Source organism: Equus przewalskii, chromosome 4, assembly GCF_037783145.1.
Source record: "Equus przewalskii isolate Varuska chromosome 4, EquPr2, whole genome shotgun sequence".
Classification (NCBI taxonomy): Eukaryota; Metazoa; Chordata; class Mammalia; order Perissodactyla; family Equidae; genus Equus; species Equus przewalskii.
The window spans coordinates 104,351,664-104,368,720 of NC_091834.1; the positions used below are offsets into that span (position 1 = coordinate 104,351,664).

Genomic DNA, 17,057 nt, shown 5'->3' on the forward strand with positions numbered 1-17,057 from the left:
CCCCTTCTTCTTTCCCAGAATCTTCCCTCACTTCTCTTTCCCTATGTGCCTTCTAGCGCTTTCCTTGAATTCAAAGATGGTGTTCTTCCGGGGATTGCTCTCTAGGAGTAGAGGAGATGCTGGCTAACAGGCTAATGCTGCCAGTGACTGAGCTCACCTCCCAAGCACAGACTCTCCACGGCCGTGTGAATTTCGTGCTATTTGCCCACTTGAATCCCCACCTGCTGACTCACCTGGTCTCTTCACTCTTCTCTTCCTCCTTCTTTCCTTGCCCCTTCTGGTTTAGTTAAGCAGATTTTCTCAAATTCTGTGGTTCATTCCCATTTACCCCTGCCTCTAAACCACCTTCACGATACTAAAATATCCTGTAACAAGAAAAATCCTCCAAAGACCCAGTGTGCGTTCACTGCTCCTGTGTGATGCTCAGCAGTCCTCTCGGTGCTGACCTGCTATTACAGACCTCACGGAGAAAATCAGAAGGGGTGTGCGTGAGGTGAAGTAATTGTCAGATGAGGCTCCTCATCTTGTAAAGGTGCCTGAGTGTGAATTATCAGAAAGTGTCCAGTCCTTCCTGCTAAATTTCTGTAAAGGTGGAATCACTCCGGGAAGCTGCCTTTTCAGGTGGAGGATGGGACACCTGGGTGCCACACAGGCAGCCTCAGGATTCATTGATGTGCATATTTCTTCCTTCCCTTCTTCCTCTCCTCCTCAGTTGCTGAGAATTTGCCAGCTTCTCCACACTGCTGGGCGCTGGGTCAGGTCCTAAGAAGATGATGGCCTGGCTCTGTCCTAGAGAGGCTCTCAGTCTCAGTGGCGGGTTGGTCTGTTCATGGGCGAACAGCAAATGATTAAAGCGCTATGACGCTGGACTGCAAACATCACCAGCATGGAGTTGGTGCCTGTCTGGCTCACGTTTTTATACCCAGAACCTACCACAGTGCTTGGCATAGAGTCAGTGCTCAAAAAATGTGTGTTGAATCAGTGAACAGCAGGGCTGTGACAGAAGCGAGTGTGATGAACTCTGTGTCTGCACACTGCTTTTCTCTGACAGGGCACTGAGGTATTTCAGGAGGCAACTGTAGATTTACCCCTCTGCATCCTGAACACTGCTCAATACCTCTCTGAAATACCTATCCATTCTCAAAGCATAAGATGAAATGGACACTGGCCAAATCTCTATTTCGTTGAGTAGGTGCAGCCAAACCTAGCAATCAGCATTTACCCTTCACTAGGACTCATGGACAGAAAGCCCTGCTCCCAGTATTCCAGACAGACCTGCCCATGATCGGAACCCAGAACAAGAAGCAGGGACCAGCCGGGCACATGGGCACCCTCAGCATTAGGCAGGCTGCTCATCTTGAGCTGAGACAAACATTAGTGTCTGTGTTTCTCGGAGCCGAATATGATCTTCGATGTAGCCCATGTGAAGTAAGAAGAGGAAAACAGCACCGGCCATTTAGAAAATACCCCCAGTTTTCACCAGGGAGGGACTTTGGCGGCATTCCCAAGTCTTCCCTATGCCCTGCATCAGCTTGCAGTGGGGCATCTCCACTCCCCTTGGATCCCCAGAGGCTGAGAATGTCATATGCCGCTATTGGTTGCTTTGTGCTGAGTGGCGAACTCTGTGGTTGTTGGAAAGCAGCATTAAAAGCCAGGGAGTGTCTGATTGCAAGATTCCCCGGGCGTCGGGCATTGGGCATCACACTGCTTCAGATCAGCCTGGGGGAGTCCCACTGACGTGCTGGCAGCTGCAAAGGGTACGCTGGGGACCTGCGACCGGCAGGCATGAACGCATCCAGACTGCCCGGGGTGAACAGGTTAAAACAATTCTGGAGGGTGAGTAAAAGGACACCAAACAACTTACTGAAAAAAAGTTTAATTTTTGGGGGCAAAAAAAGAGCTAAGCTTCTTTGGGAGATGTGCTGCAAGATACTTGCACTGTCTCACAAACCTCCCCTCGGGAGACTCAACCATCATACCTGGTGGCTTGCGGAGGGTTAGAATTTAGTTTTAAGTAATCTGCAGCAGATGCGGTCAGCAGCCAGCTCAGGTATTTACTTCGGGTGTTTACTCAGCAAAAGTATTTAGAAAAGACAGTTTAGCATATGAGCCACAATATGATGGTTAACTTGATTTACTGCCCACTGTTTATGAACCGCATATTCTGATCTTAGCCTCTGGGAACAGTGTTGAAGGTGATGGCTAACAGATAAGATCCTGAAAATAAAGCATATGCGTTTTCTCTCTGATGTATAGCCCTATGTGACTACGGAGGAAAAAGCTGAGAAAACCTCAAGCTTTGTCTTGCCCTAGTAAAGCGGTAGAAAGTACTGAGGCAGCTGTAATCACCAGCCACTCAAAGGTCTGCTGCACATGGCAGACTCTTACCATAACCCTCAGTAACGAGGGGATCAGTGCCAAGCCAGCCTAACGGCAGACGGCTGCTGGAATTTCGACTTTTGCTTCTCCTCACAGAACGAGGAAACACCTCTGGCAATCATTGCTTATTTTCAGTTGTCAGAATCTGGATTCAGAGCAACAAGTAAAGAGTTCTTTCCTGCATAGTTATCTGAGATTCAGGGGATGTGTGTTCAAGCCGCATGTCAATGTCAGAGTCAAATCCCTTGAGTTAACAGATGACCCTGAAGCTGACTTTCAGTGACCCCTTAATATGTAATGCAGAGTTGGAGTAAAATTGTGGGTAAGTGTCCATTTCACTCTAAGGTTATTTGATTCTATGATATTTTTTTGTATGCTGGTATTAGCACCCTGCTTGTTAGAAGTCGCTTCATTAGGTGAATAAACAACAGGCAATTAGTGTATCTAATGCATTTCTGACTATAGGTAAACTGCCTTTCTCTCTGTGTGATGCTCAAAGTCATTTAAGAAGAGCCTGGGGTTATAGATGTGTGTTGTCAATTACTTAGTCATAATGTCTCTTTATTTGAGCTGGTAATGATCAGATAATGTGAGTTTGCCAATAATTTTGAAATTCCTTCTTAAACAAGGATCTACATTCAACTGGGTAGAGCCAAAACAATTTCTTCCAAAATTAAGATTTATGTAAAGCTTCTAGATGAGTATTTCATTCCAGTAAACAAAAGGCTATTAAAAAGGTTTAAATGACGAAACTCTGCAAAAGCACCATACGCAGCTTGCAAGGCCCTGGGCTGAGGGTCTGACACCCAACCATGTGGTTTCTGGGATTAGTCTCCTGATCTTCGGCAAAATTGCTTAGTGTCCTTCATTTCCCATCTGTAAAGTGAGTGTGTCCTCCCAGCTCTGAGATTTAATCTGAGCAGATGGAAAACCGATTACCCTGTCCTCCAAATTCACCAAGTATCTGTCTGGACTGTATCTGAAAAAGTAGGATTAAATTTGTTGAGTGTCACAGTTTTTAGCTGTTAGAGGACTCTTAGAATGTCTTGTTGAAACCATCCTCAGATCTGGCTCCCAGACTCTGAGAAGTTCTTTCTCAGTGACATCAGGTGTAATGGATCAAAGCTACATGGAGCTATGTTGATGAACAGTAGGAGAATTTATATTTTCTCTTTCACAGACTAAGCTTCATTTTAGCCATTAACATCTCCAGTGATCTAAAGTTTGTTGCCTACAACACCCCAAAGATTCAGATGAACACTTCAATAAGCTGTGTCTGGTGGGGAGACACCAGGGGCCCCTTAGTGTCCTCTGAGAGAGGATGTTCTTTCAGATGTATGATGCACACAGACTCCCAACTAACAGCACCCACATTGGCCCTGTTCACTGGAAGGAGGCCTCAGATCAATAGGAAAAGACACTCAGAACTTCACTAGCCAACAGCACAATCCAGATAAGAAAGCACATTCTAAATAATCTGAGAGTTCCTTAATTATTTAGGGATGAGGAATTTAAGTGGGTGATGTAATTACTTTTTAGTCCCAATTCTGAATTATTCATCCCCTTTTTTTATGGTGGTTTTATGCTAATAACTCCAGACTATTGTTAATAAAACTTTTAAAAATCAGAGATAGATTAGAAAACAGTTTCAAAGAAACGATTTAAAAGCCTCTTAATGGAGGAGTGGCTATGCAGCATCACATTCAAATAGCCAAAGCCAATTGTTTGGCTTCCTCCATCTGTCTGTCGGACTTCCTGAGTCAGTGTCCTCTCAAGTCGGGTGTGGTGGAGCTCCCCCCGTGCTGTCACTCAGTCCAGGGAAAACCATGCACATTCAGGACAACTTTGAAGGAAGTGTGTCTATGGTAGTCTGCAGCCAGGGTCAAGATGATGGCACAGAATTTCAAAATCTGGACTTTGGCATGATATAAACCTTTATGATACCACTAATTTGTGCTCATTAAGAACAATGGCAGTCTTCCCATGATTTTGGTAGCTTCTATGTATTTATATGTTTTTATTGGTAGCAAGTGGAAATAAGAGGGAGGATATTTAAACAAACCCAGAACTAGTCTACCTTCAGTAGTCAGAAACAGAAACGCCTTGGAATCACTGCTTTAAAAGGCTTTGCTATTTAGGTTGCATGCATGTGATAGCCAAGTGACTATTTGATTTCACCAGGAAATCTGTAGATATGGTTATTGGATGCTGTGTGAAGCCGTTTTATTCAACCGATGTTTGACAACAGAAATCTGTGTACCAGAAAGGCTGGTCCAGGTTACCAGAAGAGGCACAGTAGGGTTTTTCCCCTATGGACTTTATGTTGTTGATTACGATGACATGAAACAACCTGAGCTTGCACATTTAAGAACAGCCACACTCATGAAAGGCAGTATGCTTTAACATAGCAACGAGCAGGAAGCGAGAAATCGTGTGCAATTCCCTCTTTCCTTGGTTGTGCCCAAAGTGGTCGCTTTACCTCCCTAAGCCTCGGTTTTCTTACCTATAAAATTGGGGAGAAGAGCATAGATCAAATCAGTGTGATTCTCTACCCTGCCAGGGTTATATAATCTCCCAGAAAGATTGTGTTTAGCTGTCAGTGCCAGGCTCTCCTCTCCTCCCATTAAGTCAAAGTAACAGTGGTGGGGCTCATGGTGCCAATATATTTTTTGAAAGCTTCCCAGGTCATTCTAATGGGCAACCAGAACTGCGAATAGTTATACCGTCTGAAGGTCCCTTTCTGCTCCGGCATTCTGTATGCTGAGATTCTAACGGTTGCTTCTGCAGGTAAAAGCACTACATGGTTTACATTGTGGTCGCGGTGGTTCTTCCTGCTGTTGTGGTCTCGACAAGAGATGATGAGTTGAAAATGGTAGAGCAAAAGATACACAGGACTTTAGCCCCCCAAAGTGGCTTTTCCAGCTAAAGGCTTTGAACATCCTTGCTGTGGGCAAAGCATCCAGTGGCCATCTGAATTTTTAATTTCCTAATGGCATATTTTTGGTCCCAAAGAGCAATGAACTCTAGTTTCAAGGGGATAAAGCTAGTGAAAATAATAGTTTCCCTCAAATAGAAGCTCGTCTTTGTTGTCACTGAGGTCTAATTAAGTGTTAGATATACAAAGATTAATACGACATAGTCCCTGCTTTAATTAATTACAATCTTGTGGAGGTGAGAGAAAAATATATAGTGGTAGTGTGTCTGAGGATATCTACATCTGATGTTGCTTGGCTGTGCAGTTTTCCAGTCTCAAAAACTTTGTTAATGCATTCAAAACTAGAAGGAAGACTCCTGCCTCCTCATTTGCCCATTTAAAAGTAGTTGAGTTTTGTGAGTGAATGTTTCATTATGATATCCCCATTTCTTTGAGACACAAGGATTTCTAATAAGCACACACACTCCCAGACCTAAACCACAGATACCCTGATAGCACAAAATGTTTATGCTGATGTTCAACAAACATATTTATGTATTTAAATATGCAAACATACATTTTTGGATTTCTATAAGAGAGGAAAACACGGTGGGGTACTTCATAAGTGATGACACAAGCGTGAAAAACAATTTAAAACACCTGCTAATTTTGGCTTCTTTCCCTGAGCAGTTCGAGGCAGCTCCCACATCATGATTTTGGGTTTTCTGTCCCAGATTTGCCTCAGTTTCTAACCCTCAGTCAAGATTTCTTCAGGTCGTGGAGAGGAAATCATAGGGTCCTTGGGTTCTAGCTGCAGCTTAGCCTCCCAGGATCTGGGTAACGCAGGACAAGCCACTCCTCTCTAGAAGCTTTGTCGCTCCTCTGTGATGGGGTGAGGTTGGACTAGACTTCTGTAGATCTCCTCCTGATATCCTGCCATTCTACTGAACGGTTGCCTTCGTCTTGTCAGGAAGTAGGAAAGACTGCTCTAAAGCTGTGACTCCCAAGAGGAAGGAAGACAGGGCGGCGACTACTTCTCCCCCAAGGGACCAACCCACCATTGCAGTTTAGTAGAACAGGCGTTGGCATTGCAGACAAATCAGACTTTGATTTGGATTCTTCCACACCTAGCCAGATCACGTGAGGCAGGTTTCAACCTTTCTGAACCCAAATTTCCTCCCATGTAAGATGAAGTTTCTCATGCTACCTCCGAGTGTTTGAGGATGAAGATTAAATCTGGTAATAACTATGCAGCATATCTATGAAATATCTATGAAAACGCTAGCGAGTAGCAGGTGCTCAGTGAGTGATGTCAGGATTCCTGCTCACTGCTGAGGGAGGCAGAGTGCACCACTCAGCAGGAGCTTTGCTCTTGCACCTTGGAGTGTCTCCTTCATGGCTCTGTGATGTGGGAGAGATCCTAGGGTTGCAGAGATGCATTTCGAAGAAGGAGAACACTACATCTTAGCCTCCCAAGATAGTGGAATAAATGATGTCATTCCATAAGTGTACATCAGCCAGTTTCCCTTCCACCCTCCTCCCATACATCTCTGGGTTGAGACCAAGGAGGCTGTCCTTGGGTTTGAATCTCTCTTTGTGGTCTGGCTTTTTTTTTAGTGTATATCGTTCCACAGAAACCAGATCAATTGCTTTCAGCTCTTGGAGGAAAACAAAGAAACAAAATATAATACATTCGCACAGTTTTATTTCTCGAAGTCTGTATGATTCAAATAACCAAGGACATTTTGCAGCCAGGCATTTTGATGTCAGGTAGAACTGGCCATGGCTCTTTATTTGGCCTTGAATACTGTCCCTTTGGAGAAAGTTCTTAGTTTCTTTTTAACCAACACTCAAAAATTATTAATTTGGCTCTTTATTCATGAACATTAAAAGCTGGAAGTTAATAAATATTTTATGATCCTAAAGCTCAAATGCATATCTGATTGATATTGAGGGATGAAGAATTGAGGGCAGGGAAAAAGCCTCCTCTTTCCAGAATTTGCAAAATCGATGTAAAGTGGGCTTTCGCTAACCTACCAACAGTGTGGCCAGCACTGGCTGGAGCAGGAGGCCTCTGATGGAATGCTGCTGCCTGGGAATCTTGGCTCTGCCTCTGGGAGCTCTCCAGGTTAGTTAGAGCATCACACCTCTTCCTCCTCTTCCAGGTGAAGTGGGCTGGAATTCTCAGGGGAAGAAAATAGAGTTGATAGTAGCACCATCAGTTCATGCAGTCATGTCAGGTCTTCAAAGACATACATAGAAGCTCTTCCTTCTCAAAAGGTGAAGGGATCCTGGGCTAGAAAGTGTTTTTGAAAATCAGATGTCAACCTTGGAATGATAAGGAGGCAAGTCTTTCTGTCTTGTACCCACTGCCAGTCTAAAAAGGGCTTGAGTATACATTTAGTTCATACTGTGTAATTTTTTCTGTAAATATGTTCAGGAACTCAGCTGCAGTGTTGGTTTTCTTTAAAGATTTTTTCCGTACCCCTAGTGAACCAGAATAAATTCTTTGGGTTTGCCATTGGTTAAACAACTGGATGGACCTTGCTGATGGGCTGAAAGAACAGAACTAGGAGAAACAGGGCCTATTTTTTCCAAAGGTCTGAAAAGCACATGAATTCACCTTGTGTGCTGGCAAAAGCTGTTACTTCTTAAAGAAAAAAAGGGCATCGAATAGGTTTTTCATGGGCTGGTCTTTCAAAGAACTATTCCTGGCCAACGAAATCTTTAAGAAGCTTGTGTTGCCTTGTGCTCATGTGGGAACCTAGAAAGTTTCTATTATCAGGCATTTTAAAAGAAACACGCTGAATATTTTATAAGGAGAGAAGTTCATATATGAGATGTAAACTCCAAGATGGTTTGTTTGATAGCAGGGAAGCCCAATGAACAGATATGTGACTTAGGAGTCTGTTCATATTTCATTATTAGGGGAGTCGCTTGCAAGATGGAAGTTCTCTGCTTTGACCATTGTGCCATTTTCTGCCAATGTTGCCAAGTCACTGATTGGAAAGATGAGTGTGTGAAATACAAATATACCTGTAAGTTTTTGAAAACATCACAATTGAAACCTGGTTACTGACCTCTTAATTAAGAAAAGACTGATAATTATCCTTGACGACAAGTATGTAGAGAACACTGTTTGGTAGGTGGATGGACTTATTAAGGTAACTTGAGTTGTTCTTTTATCACCATATTTCAGTTGCCTTATCTGTGAAACAGTGATTACTTATCCTGTAAGATTTTGTGAGAAATAAATGAGATCACAAATGTAATGTGCGAGCACAGGGCCTGTCACTCTTCAACAAACACCAGCTTCTCTTTTCTCTTCCTGTGGGCACTAGCCCATAGTTAATCCTTAGCTGCCACATGTAGACTAAGGGTGTGTGTAAACATCCATTGAACAGAGGAATAGATGGATGGATGGATAGATGAATGGATGGATGGATGGATAGATGGATGGATGACAGATGGAGGGAGGGATGGATGGATGGATGGCAGATGGATGGATGGATGACGGATGGATGAATGGATGGATAATGGATGGATGGATGGATGGATGGATGGATGAAGCTAGCTTACATCCAATTTATGTCTGTTAAAATTTATGTTTGAATATTAATCACTTAGGAATTCATCAAGTCTATTTTTAATCAGTTTGCATGCACTTGAGCCTCATTGCTGATATTACCATTACCATATTATCTGAAAACATCAGAAAAGATCCCTTTTCTCAGTTGTTTTTGTTCTTGCTTGGCCCTCTTTAGGAATATTTACATTATTAGGCAGTGTGGCTATTAGCCATTGTATATGGACATTATGTAGACCTTGTTTGTTATTCCCCTTTGAATGTAAGATAGCCCTTTGGTGTAGGAAGTAGAATATTTCTACTCCCCAATTTATCATTTAGGACAAGAAGGCAGGAAAAAAAAATCCCAAACATTAAACGTAAGCCTTTTAAGGGACAGATGGTGGTGGATTTCTGTCTCTTAATGCTTGAGAATTCCTGTCCTCGGCTGCAACAATGCTGAGAGTGAGGTAAAGATGGATTCAAAGGAGGCTTTTAGATCATGATGCATTGTCTTTGCAAAGATTTTAAAGGTAAAATAAAGTATCTAGCTTGTGAGTAGGCAGTTATTAAATTTCTTTTTAACATTGAATTTCCACTTTTTTCAGTTGTGCAGTTTGTTGATAGCATCATCTATTCCTTACAAAAATACTTATTTCCTATTTGATGAGCCCACCTACAGATAACAAACTTCTCCCACCTCCAAAATCCCCCAAATTTGATCCCTGCAAAAGTTAGCTACTGCCTAGTTCCCAGTTAACCTACTAGACATTCCAGCTCCCTGCCCGTTTCTAGGTACCAGACATGGTACAGGAGTCACTGCAGGGCGAATGTGGATAGAGGCACAAATAAACCTCACTGAACTTCAGCCTGGCACAGGAATTCCGCATAAGACAGCAGAGGACAGTGTGAGAAGTGCCAGATAGAGACAGGGGTTATGTGCTCTTGAAGCACCCAGACAGGTGAATTACTTGTGCCTAGAAGGCAGGGAGTTTTGGAAAGGACAACAAAAAGGAGATACTTCAATTAGATGCTTAAAAAAATAAAGACAGGTATCCCCATAGGGACCAGATGGATTCCAAGCAGAGAAAACAGTGTGGTCCAAGGCATGAAAACATGGAATTTTATAGAATCTTATGCAAACAAGAATATTTCACTCCAGCTAGTGAGGTGGGTGTCTGAGGTGGGGAGTTGGAGCCAGGGGGTGGCTGAGATGACCTGAGGCCAGGTGGTGAGCATATCCATATCAGTGAGTGGGAGGAAGTCAGGAGACGCCCTGAATTCATTCAAACAGTAAACCTAGAAACTGAAGCATTTTCTGTTCACAATGTCCATTAAGTAACACTTGGAGATCATTCTTTCTGTGTATAGTATATTTAGGTGAGCAAAACTAGTGGTTCTTAGGCATTTTTACCTTTTGTTTTATGGAAGAGCCAACAAACTGTGCATGTGGGTTACAGGAATCCTTGTTGGTGGCTGTTTACATGCAAATTTCAATACCAGACTGGAATGATTTTGCTGTAAATAAAAAGTACATTATACTTTTAGATTCTCTTCAGGATCTGTTATTGAGCATTACCTGTGAGTGCAGATATGTGCTAGAAATCTTGAGGGCAACGAGAGAAACATGAAAAAAACAGCATTAATGTGTACAATAAATAGATTCAGATTTTACATACCATTTTCTGTGTATTTGCCATTTGATATTATACTCGCTGGTATTTTTCACGGAGAGGCAAGAGTTGGATATTTGTTGGAGCCGTAATGGTGTAAAATTTAAAAAGACAGTCTAAGTTTTGATTGAAGTCTTGAATGGTGGATAACATTTTAATAAACAGAGAAATTTGGCTGGGGGGATATGAGGAGGCAGGTGGAATGGAGGGGTGTGGACAAGAAGCATAAGTCTCAGAATGTTGGGGTGAGGCACGGATACGGGAGCTCTTAAAGCCCTTTATTCTTCTCATTGGTGGTCTTACATATCTGATGTCTCTCTTTGACTGAAAGCAGTTGCCACAGGGGAGAAATCCCTCATGACAGGGTAACTAGATTCTGTGAAGAAAGAGGAAAGAAATAGGTCACTATAGTAACATTCTCAAGTTAAAGCAGCAATATTGAAATCCGAGAAAGCAGGATTACTTATTTCTCCCTGCTAGGCAGCCTATGAGGCTTCCAGCATGCCAGCAGGCCCCTGTTGCAGACACATGCACTGCAGAGGTCCGGACTGGCCTCGGGGCAAAACTGAACTGTAAACCTTCAAGGGAGAGTCTCCGAAGTGTAATTGTGGTAACATATGTAAAATACCAACTTTTTTCTAAAGGAAGACATGGTGTGCAATTTGAGTTAGATCTGGTGAAATCTAGGAAAAAGGATTACTCATCAGAGAAGCTGCTTAATTGCTGAGAAAAACTGTATTAGCCCCAATATATCCCTCGCCTTGATAAGAATCACTTTTTGTAAATGTTTATCGTTATAAAACTTAGAAACTCATCCCATCTCCAGGTGCTATTTTGCTAGTGTAGTTGGAAAAATCAATATACCATTTTCTTATGACAAGGGCAGCTTATGTATTTTGTAGATATGAGGTGAAGAGACAGGGAAATGAAGATGTCAGTAGAAAACAACTGGAGAGAAATAGAAATAAAAGAGAATTATCATAAAAGTCAAGATTAAGTGTATGGATCATATGCATATAATTCTTATCATTTTTTAACAGCTTTATTGATATATCAGCTGATGTGGGCTCAGAGAGCCGAGGAGTTGAAGGTCTGGCAGTAGTGCTCTTTTGTTCAGAGAATAGCATGGAGTAGCATGGGGATAGCACCCATGGGCTGTAAAGAGCTGCGATGGGTTGAGAGTAGGGCTAAATTTAAGGCATAGGTATGTGAGTTATCTCTTCACAAGACAAAGGAAAGATCATGAAAAAAGTCGTTAAAATAGTAGCAGTGCAGGTGGGATCTGGTTATCAGATGGTCCTATAGCTTTGGATACAAATCAGGTCGGATCAGGTCAGGATGTCCTGTGCTTCCCAGAGGATGATATAGATCGGTACGTAGGGCAGGATGCCTTGGGCTTCTCTCCCTGGGGCAGCCTTGATCGTTATCATAGAAACCACCCCCCCCCCCCCCGAACCCATTTGGCCCCGAAATCCTTTGGGGATATGGACGATGGTCAATCTTCTGTAACTACTTCCGGCTGTATAATGTCATAGAGCTGTCTCTAAATGGGGCCATAGGGGTACAGGCAGGAAGTTCAGTGGGCCGGAAGGTTGTGCCCACAGAGTCCAAGGCTGACAAGGTATAAAGATCCTCGGGAGACGAGAGAATCGTTTGACTGTAAGAGGTCCAGGAGGAGAAAATTTGTTGCTATCTGGAAGACAAACAGTGAAATAGACAGCAAATTATAATAAGAAATACAAGCAATGTGGTGAACCCAATGAATAAAGCTTTGATAGTAGTCCAGAGACCTGGACCTGACCAGGAGTCCAACCAATCATTTAGGGATAAGGTAGGGTCAGACATGGATTTAATTTGGTGGCTCATATCAGGTAGGAAGCCAGAGATATTTTGATGGTAGTCAGGAATGTAGACACAATATTCAGTTTTTATAATGGCACAAGTGTCAAGACATCCAGTGCCATTCGGTTTTGGAGGACTGCCTTACACAGGATACTTCTAAACCGAGCAGTGAAAGGCTGTGTTGTGTATAGTTTAATGCCTTCATGGTAAATTTGTTTAGGGCTTCCGTGTGCCAGATGACACTTTCAATTCCTAATTGAGAAAGAAAATTGAGGCAAGGTGATCATACCAGTGGAAGACAGAATGGGTCCAGCATTGTCATAGGTTGGGTAGGCTAGCAGGAGGAGATATACTAAATGTAGTTCTTCCTTGCATTCAGATGAAGCCTCGGGTGCATGGCCCAATCCATCCAGGCAGCAGCCAAGGCCATAAGTTGGAGCCACATAGCCACTGAGTGCTGTTAGGGGCTAACCAATGTGTGCTGGTCCATCTATCCCAGTCAGTCCCAAACCAATCAGTATTTCTTAAGGCTGTGATATGAGAACACGTATAACAGGGAATTTGTCCCATAGGTCTGGTGCTATCAGGCCACGTATCACAAGTGTGATTGGTTTGTTCCCAACATAGAGTGGCCTTTTGACTGAGTTGACCACTAGTAGGAGTGAGCCAAATATATTCATCCCAAATTTGGTATAGTCCATCCTGTGTGTATCGATAGGTTGGGGACTTTACTTTTGGAACTTGTTGTTTATGACCCACCTATGACAAGGTGAATCTAGTTAGTATTTGGGCAATAGAGTTGAAGGAAAAGGTTGATTGTGGCCAGGGAGTTCCCAGGTATCAGAGACGGATGTCCACAAGGAGACATGATTAGTAATAGATGAGTCTTGTAGAAGAGAAGAGCTAGAAATGTATTGTGTAGTGAAGAGAAGCACTGCATGCCAATCAGTTCCCTGGAGGGGAGAGACCCACCAGGGGAGGCCAGAAATACTAGACAGAGGCAAGAGTCCGCAAACCCAACATGTGGTTTGGTTATGGAGCTCAGCATAATATTGAGCCCATTTTAAAAAAGAATTGTCTGTCATTACAAAAGGAGATAAGAGGAAATAATCAAGATAGGATTTATTTTGTTCTAAAAAGTAGTTTTAAATCGCCAGTTTGTTCACAAGAGTAGTCCGGTTGAACAGCAGGGTCTGGATCAGCTTTGTACAGTATTGTGATCAGAATCCTCCTTTGTGGGACTACAAATAAGAACATCATCAACGTACTATATTAAACCACCAACAGGGAATTGGACATCCCTCAGATCCTTGCCTACGGCACTTCCAAACAAGTGTGGACTATCCCGAAAACCTTGAGGGAGGACTGTCCACGTCAACTGGGTAGGAAGAGCTTCATTAGGAAACTTCCATTCAAAAGCAAATAAAGATTGAGAAGTTTCATCCAGAGGAATACAAAAGAAAGCATCCTTTAAGTCCAGGACTGTAAGCCAGTTTTCTGGGATCTGGGAAAGTATAGCATCTGGGTTAGGCACGATGGGGTGGATAGGAACAGTGGCCTCATTAATTATGTGGAGGTCCTGAACCAAATGATAATCTCCATTTGGCTTCTTTACAGGCAAGATAGGAGTATTATAGGGAGATTGACATCGTTTAAGAAGGCCGTGACTGAGGAATTTTAATATAAGTTGTGGGAATCCTTCAATTTGCCTCTGGTTTTAAAGAGTATTGCTTCTTATGGGGACAAGAGAAGAGTCCCGCAGGATTATAGAGACTTGTTGTGCTGTTATAGCTCTTCCTGGAAGGAAGCAGTCCCAAACCTGGGGATAAACTGGAATTTTAGAGGGTATCTGGGAAACAACAGAGCTTGGAGAGAGCGCGGCAAACAAGCAGTCCTCCTCACGAGTTAGAATAAATTGGCTTCCTAATTTTTCATTGTCTCGCCCTAATAATGGAGTAGGACAAATAGGTAGGACTAGAAAAGTAAGGGAAAACACCTGAGTCCGATATGGCAAGATAAAGGAAGAGTTTGATAACAAAACTTAGAGTCACCCTCTATTCTGACAATTTTTAATGGGACTTACAAGTGGGGCCAGAGTAGTAAACAAGTACAGAGTAAGTGGCTCCTGTATCAATAAGAAAATTGATCTGCTTACCTTCCACATCCAGAGTCACCCGGGGCTCAGTCTGTTCGATGGTGATGGGAGCCAGACTGGCCTCTGGGGCCCTTCAGGCGGAGTCCTCAGGATCACATCTCCAGGCAGGGAAGTGTGTTCTTGGCCCCTCCCTGCTCTGGAGGCAAGGACAATCACGCTTCCAATGTCCCTCTTGCCTACAGAGAGGACAAGGCCCAGAAGGAAGATCCCTTCTTGGGCACTGTTTGCTCCAGTGTCCAAGTTGACGTCAAAGGTAACAAGGGGACTTACCTGGGCCTCCGCCATTGGTAGTTTGAGGCTTGGGCCCCTGGTTAGCCTGTTTCTGTGGCAATGGCAGCTGCTAAAATGTGAGCCTGTACCTTACCCTGTAATTTTGCCCTTCTCTCCTTATCCTGTTTAAGAGTCAAGTCCCGATCATTAAACACATGAGTAGCAACCTCCAAAAGTCTCTGTACAGGTGTTTGACGACCCAAGGCCAGTTTAGTCAGTTTTCAGCATATGTCTGGGGCAGATCAACTAATGAAGGGCATATTTAGAATAGTCATCCCTTCTGAGAAGTAGGGGCTAGATTAGTGTATTTTCGAATAGCTTCAGCTAATCTCCCTTGAAAAAGGGCAGGGTTTTCATCTGTTCCCTGAGTTATTTCCCAGAGTTTGTCAAAATTGACTGGCTTGGTAAATCCCTTCTTCATTCCCTCTATTAAACATTAACCATGTGATTCCGTTGTCCTCGATCTTCTTCATCCCTATAATCCCATTTGGGGTCTGTATCTGGCACCTCAGTGCCTCCTACTGGATATTTATGTCTGCCTCTAATATGTAAATCATCTGCAAATTCACATGTTCCCACCCAAATACAACTTTTTTCATCTGTATTGCAGCAATGAGTAAGAATAATATAAATATCCTGCCAGATCAAGTCAAACATCATGATGAGCTGTTGAAAGCAATCAATAAATTGGGAAGGATTTTCTGAATCTCTAACCAGGTGTGTCTTTAGTTGAGCCATATCAGACATTGAAAATGGCACATGGACTCGAATGGTCACCATTTCCCAGTTTGCTACCTTGCGGAGAGGGAGGTGTCCAGGATTGTAAGAGGTCCCACTCCTCGTATGACCTGCAGGACTTATGGGGATTGAGGACTCAATTTTAGGTTCCTCCTCATAGGGAGGGGGTATTCTGGTCTTTGAGTCCTCAGGAGAGGTTAATTCGGCAGGAGCTGAAGGGGCCTTAGGAAGAGGTCTAACAAGGCAGTCATCATGTAATATATCAGGTATAGGTTTTTCTACCTTAGTTGGGGAAGCTAGACACATGCGACAAACCTCTCTGAGTTCAGGATCTTGATAAAGGACTATGAATGCTTGAATATAAGGAATTTCAGATTATTTTCCCAGGTGGCTAGTTGAAAAATAGTATTAAAATTTAGGGTGCCATTCATGGGCCATTTTTCTTCATTCAGAGTATATTGAGGCCAAACAGTATTACAATAAAAGATAAGTCTCTTTTTCTTTAGATCTTGTAGATCAAATTATGCCCAGTTATTTAAAAGCCAACCCAAATGTGAGTCCTAAGGAATGGAATTAGAAGCTCCCATGGTCCTAAGAAGAAAAAAGACAAAAGAAGAGAGATGAAAGAAAAGGGTTGATTACCTTGAAACCCCCCCCCCCCAAAACTAGGGCAGTGTCCTACCCATCGTTCCTCCTGTGGGGTTCCTTTAGCAAGAGGTGATGGGGACATCCCCCAGCATTGCATCCCTTGTATACCTTCCCTATTATGCCTGGCAGTAATAGGTACCTGGTAAATGGTCCCAGAGATAAAAGAATAGAGAAAAACAGTGAAGAATTTTCCACCAGTGTGGGGGACATTCTACCCAATTGCGTCCTGTTCTCCCAAGTAGGGGTTCCCATACTCAACGAAAAGTTAGAGTTTTGTACTTTGTTTGAACTGGAGTCCCAGATGGGACTTTCCTGCCATTTGGAGTGTGGTCAGGAGCCGTAGGGAGGGATACCAATCCAGCCTTAGGAAAAGAAACCTGCCATGGGAGTCTTGGAGATTGGCGACTGTCCTAATGACTTAAGTGGTCGACCTGTGCCCATGTCAAATTTATGTATTAGAGATAGGATTAGGAAGGAATGGATTAGTTCATTCTTCATCACCCTCAGGCTTAAGGTACTGATTCTCTTCAGGCTGAATGCCATGATTCGCCCCATAGAGTAGCCATGGGCAGCAAACGTGGATTCAAATAGCTGTCTGAGAAGGTTCCCGATGAAGAAATGAATTTAGATCCATCCTTGGAAAAGAGCAAGGCACAAGGAAGAAAAGGACACTTACCAGAACTTAAGCTCACAAGCCAATGAAGCAAGATCCCCGTATGGGCCACCAGAAGAAATGATGCTGGCTCAGCGAGCCGAGGAGTTGAAAGGAAGATTTCTTGGATGCTCCAGGTCTGGCAGTAGTGCTCTTTTATTCAGAGAATAGCATGGAGCAGCATGGGTAAAGGACCCATGGGCAGTAAAGAGCTGCAATGG

The 17,057-nt window shown here is 43.1% G+C and overlaps 1 protein-coding gene across 5 annotated transcripts in view; it reads left to right on the forward strand.

Moving 5' to 3' along the window:
- DPP6 (dipeptidyl peptidase like 6) overlaps window positions 1-17,057 on the forward strand; it is a 987,445-nt gene that overhangs the window by 348,951 nt on the left and 621,437 nt on the right. The window contains exon 1 of one of the 5 annotated variants that reach the window (XM_070616962.1): window positions 1,680-1,836. The exons of the other annotated variants lie outside the window; for them this stretch is intronic. Within the exon in view, the coding sequence (XP_070473063.1) occupies window positions 1,786-1,836 (51 nt within the window). The 5' untranslated portion in view covers window positions 1,680-1,785. Of the gene's footprint in view, window positions 1-1,679; window positions 1,837-17,057 lie in introns of those variants that run through there. 5 annotated transcript variants of the gene reach the window in all.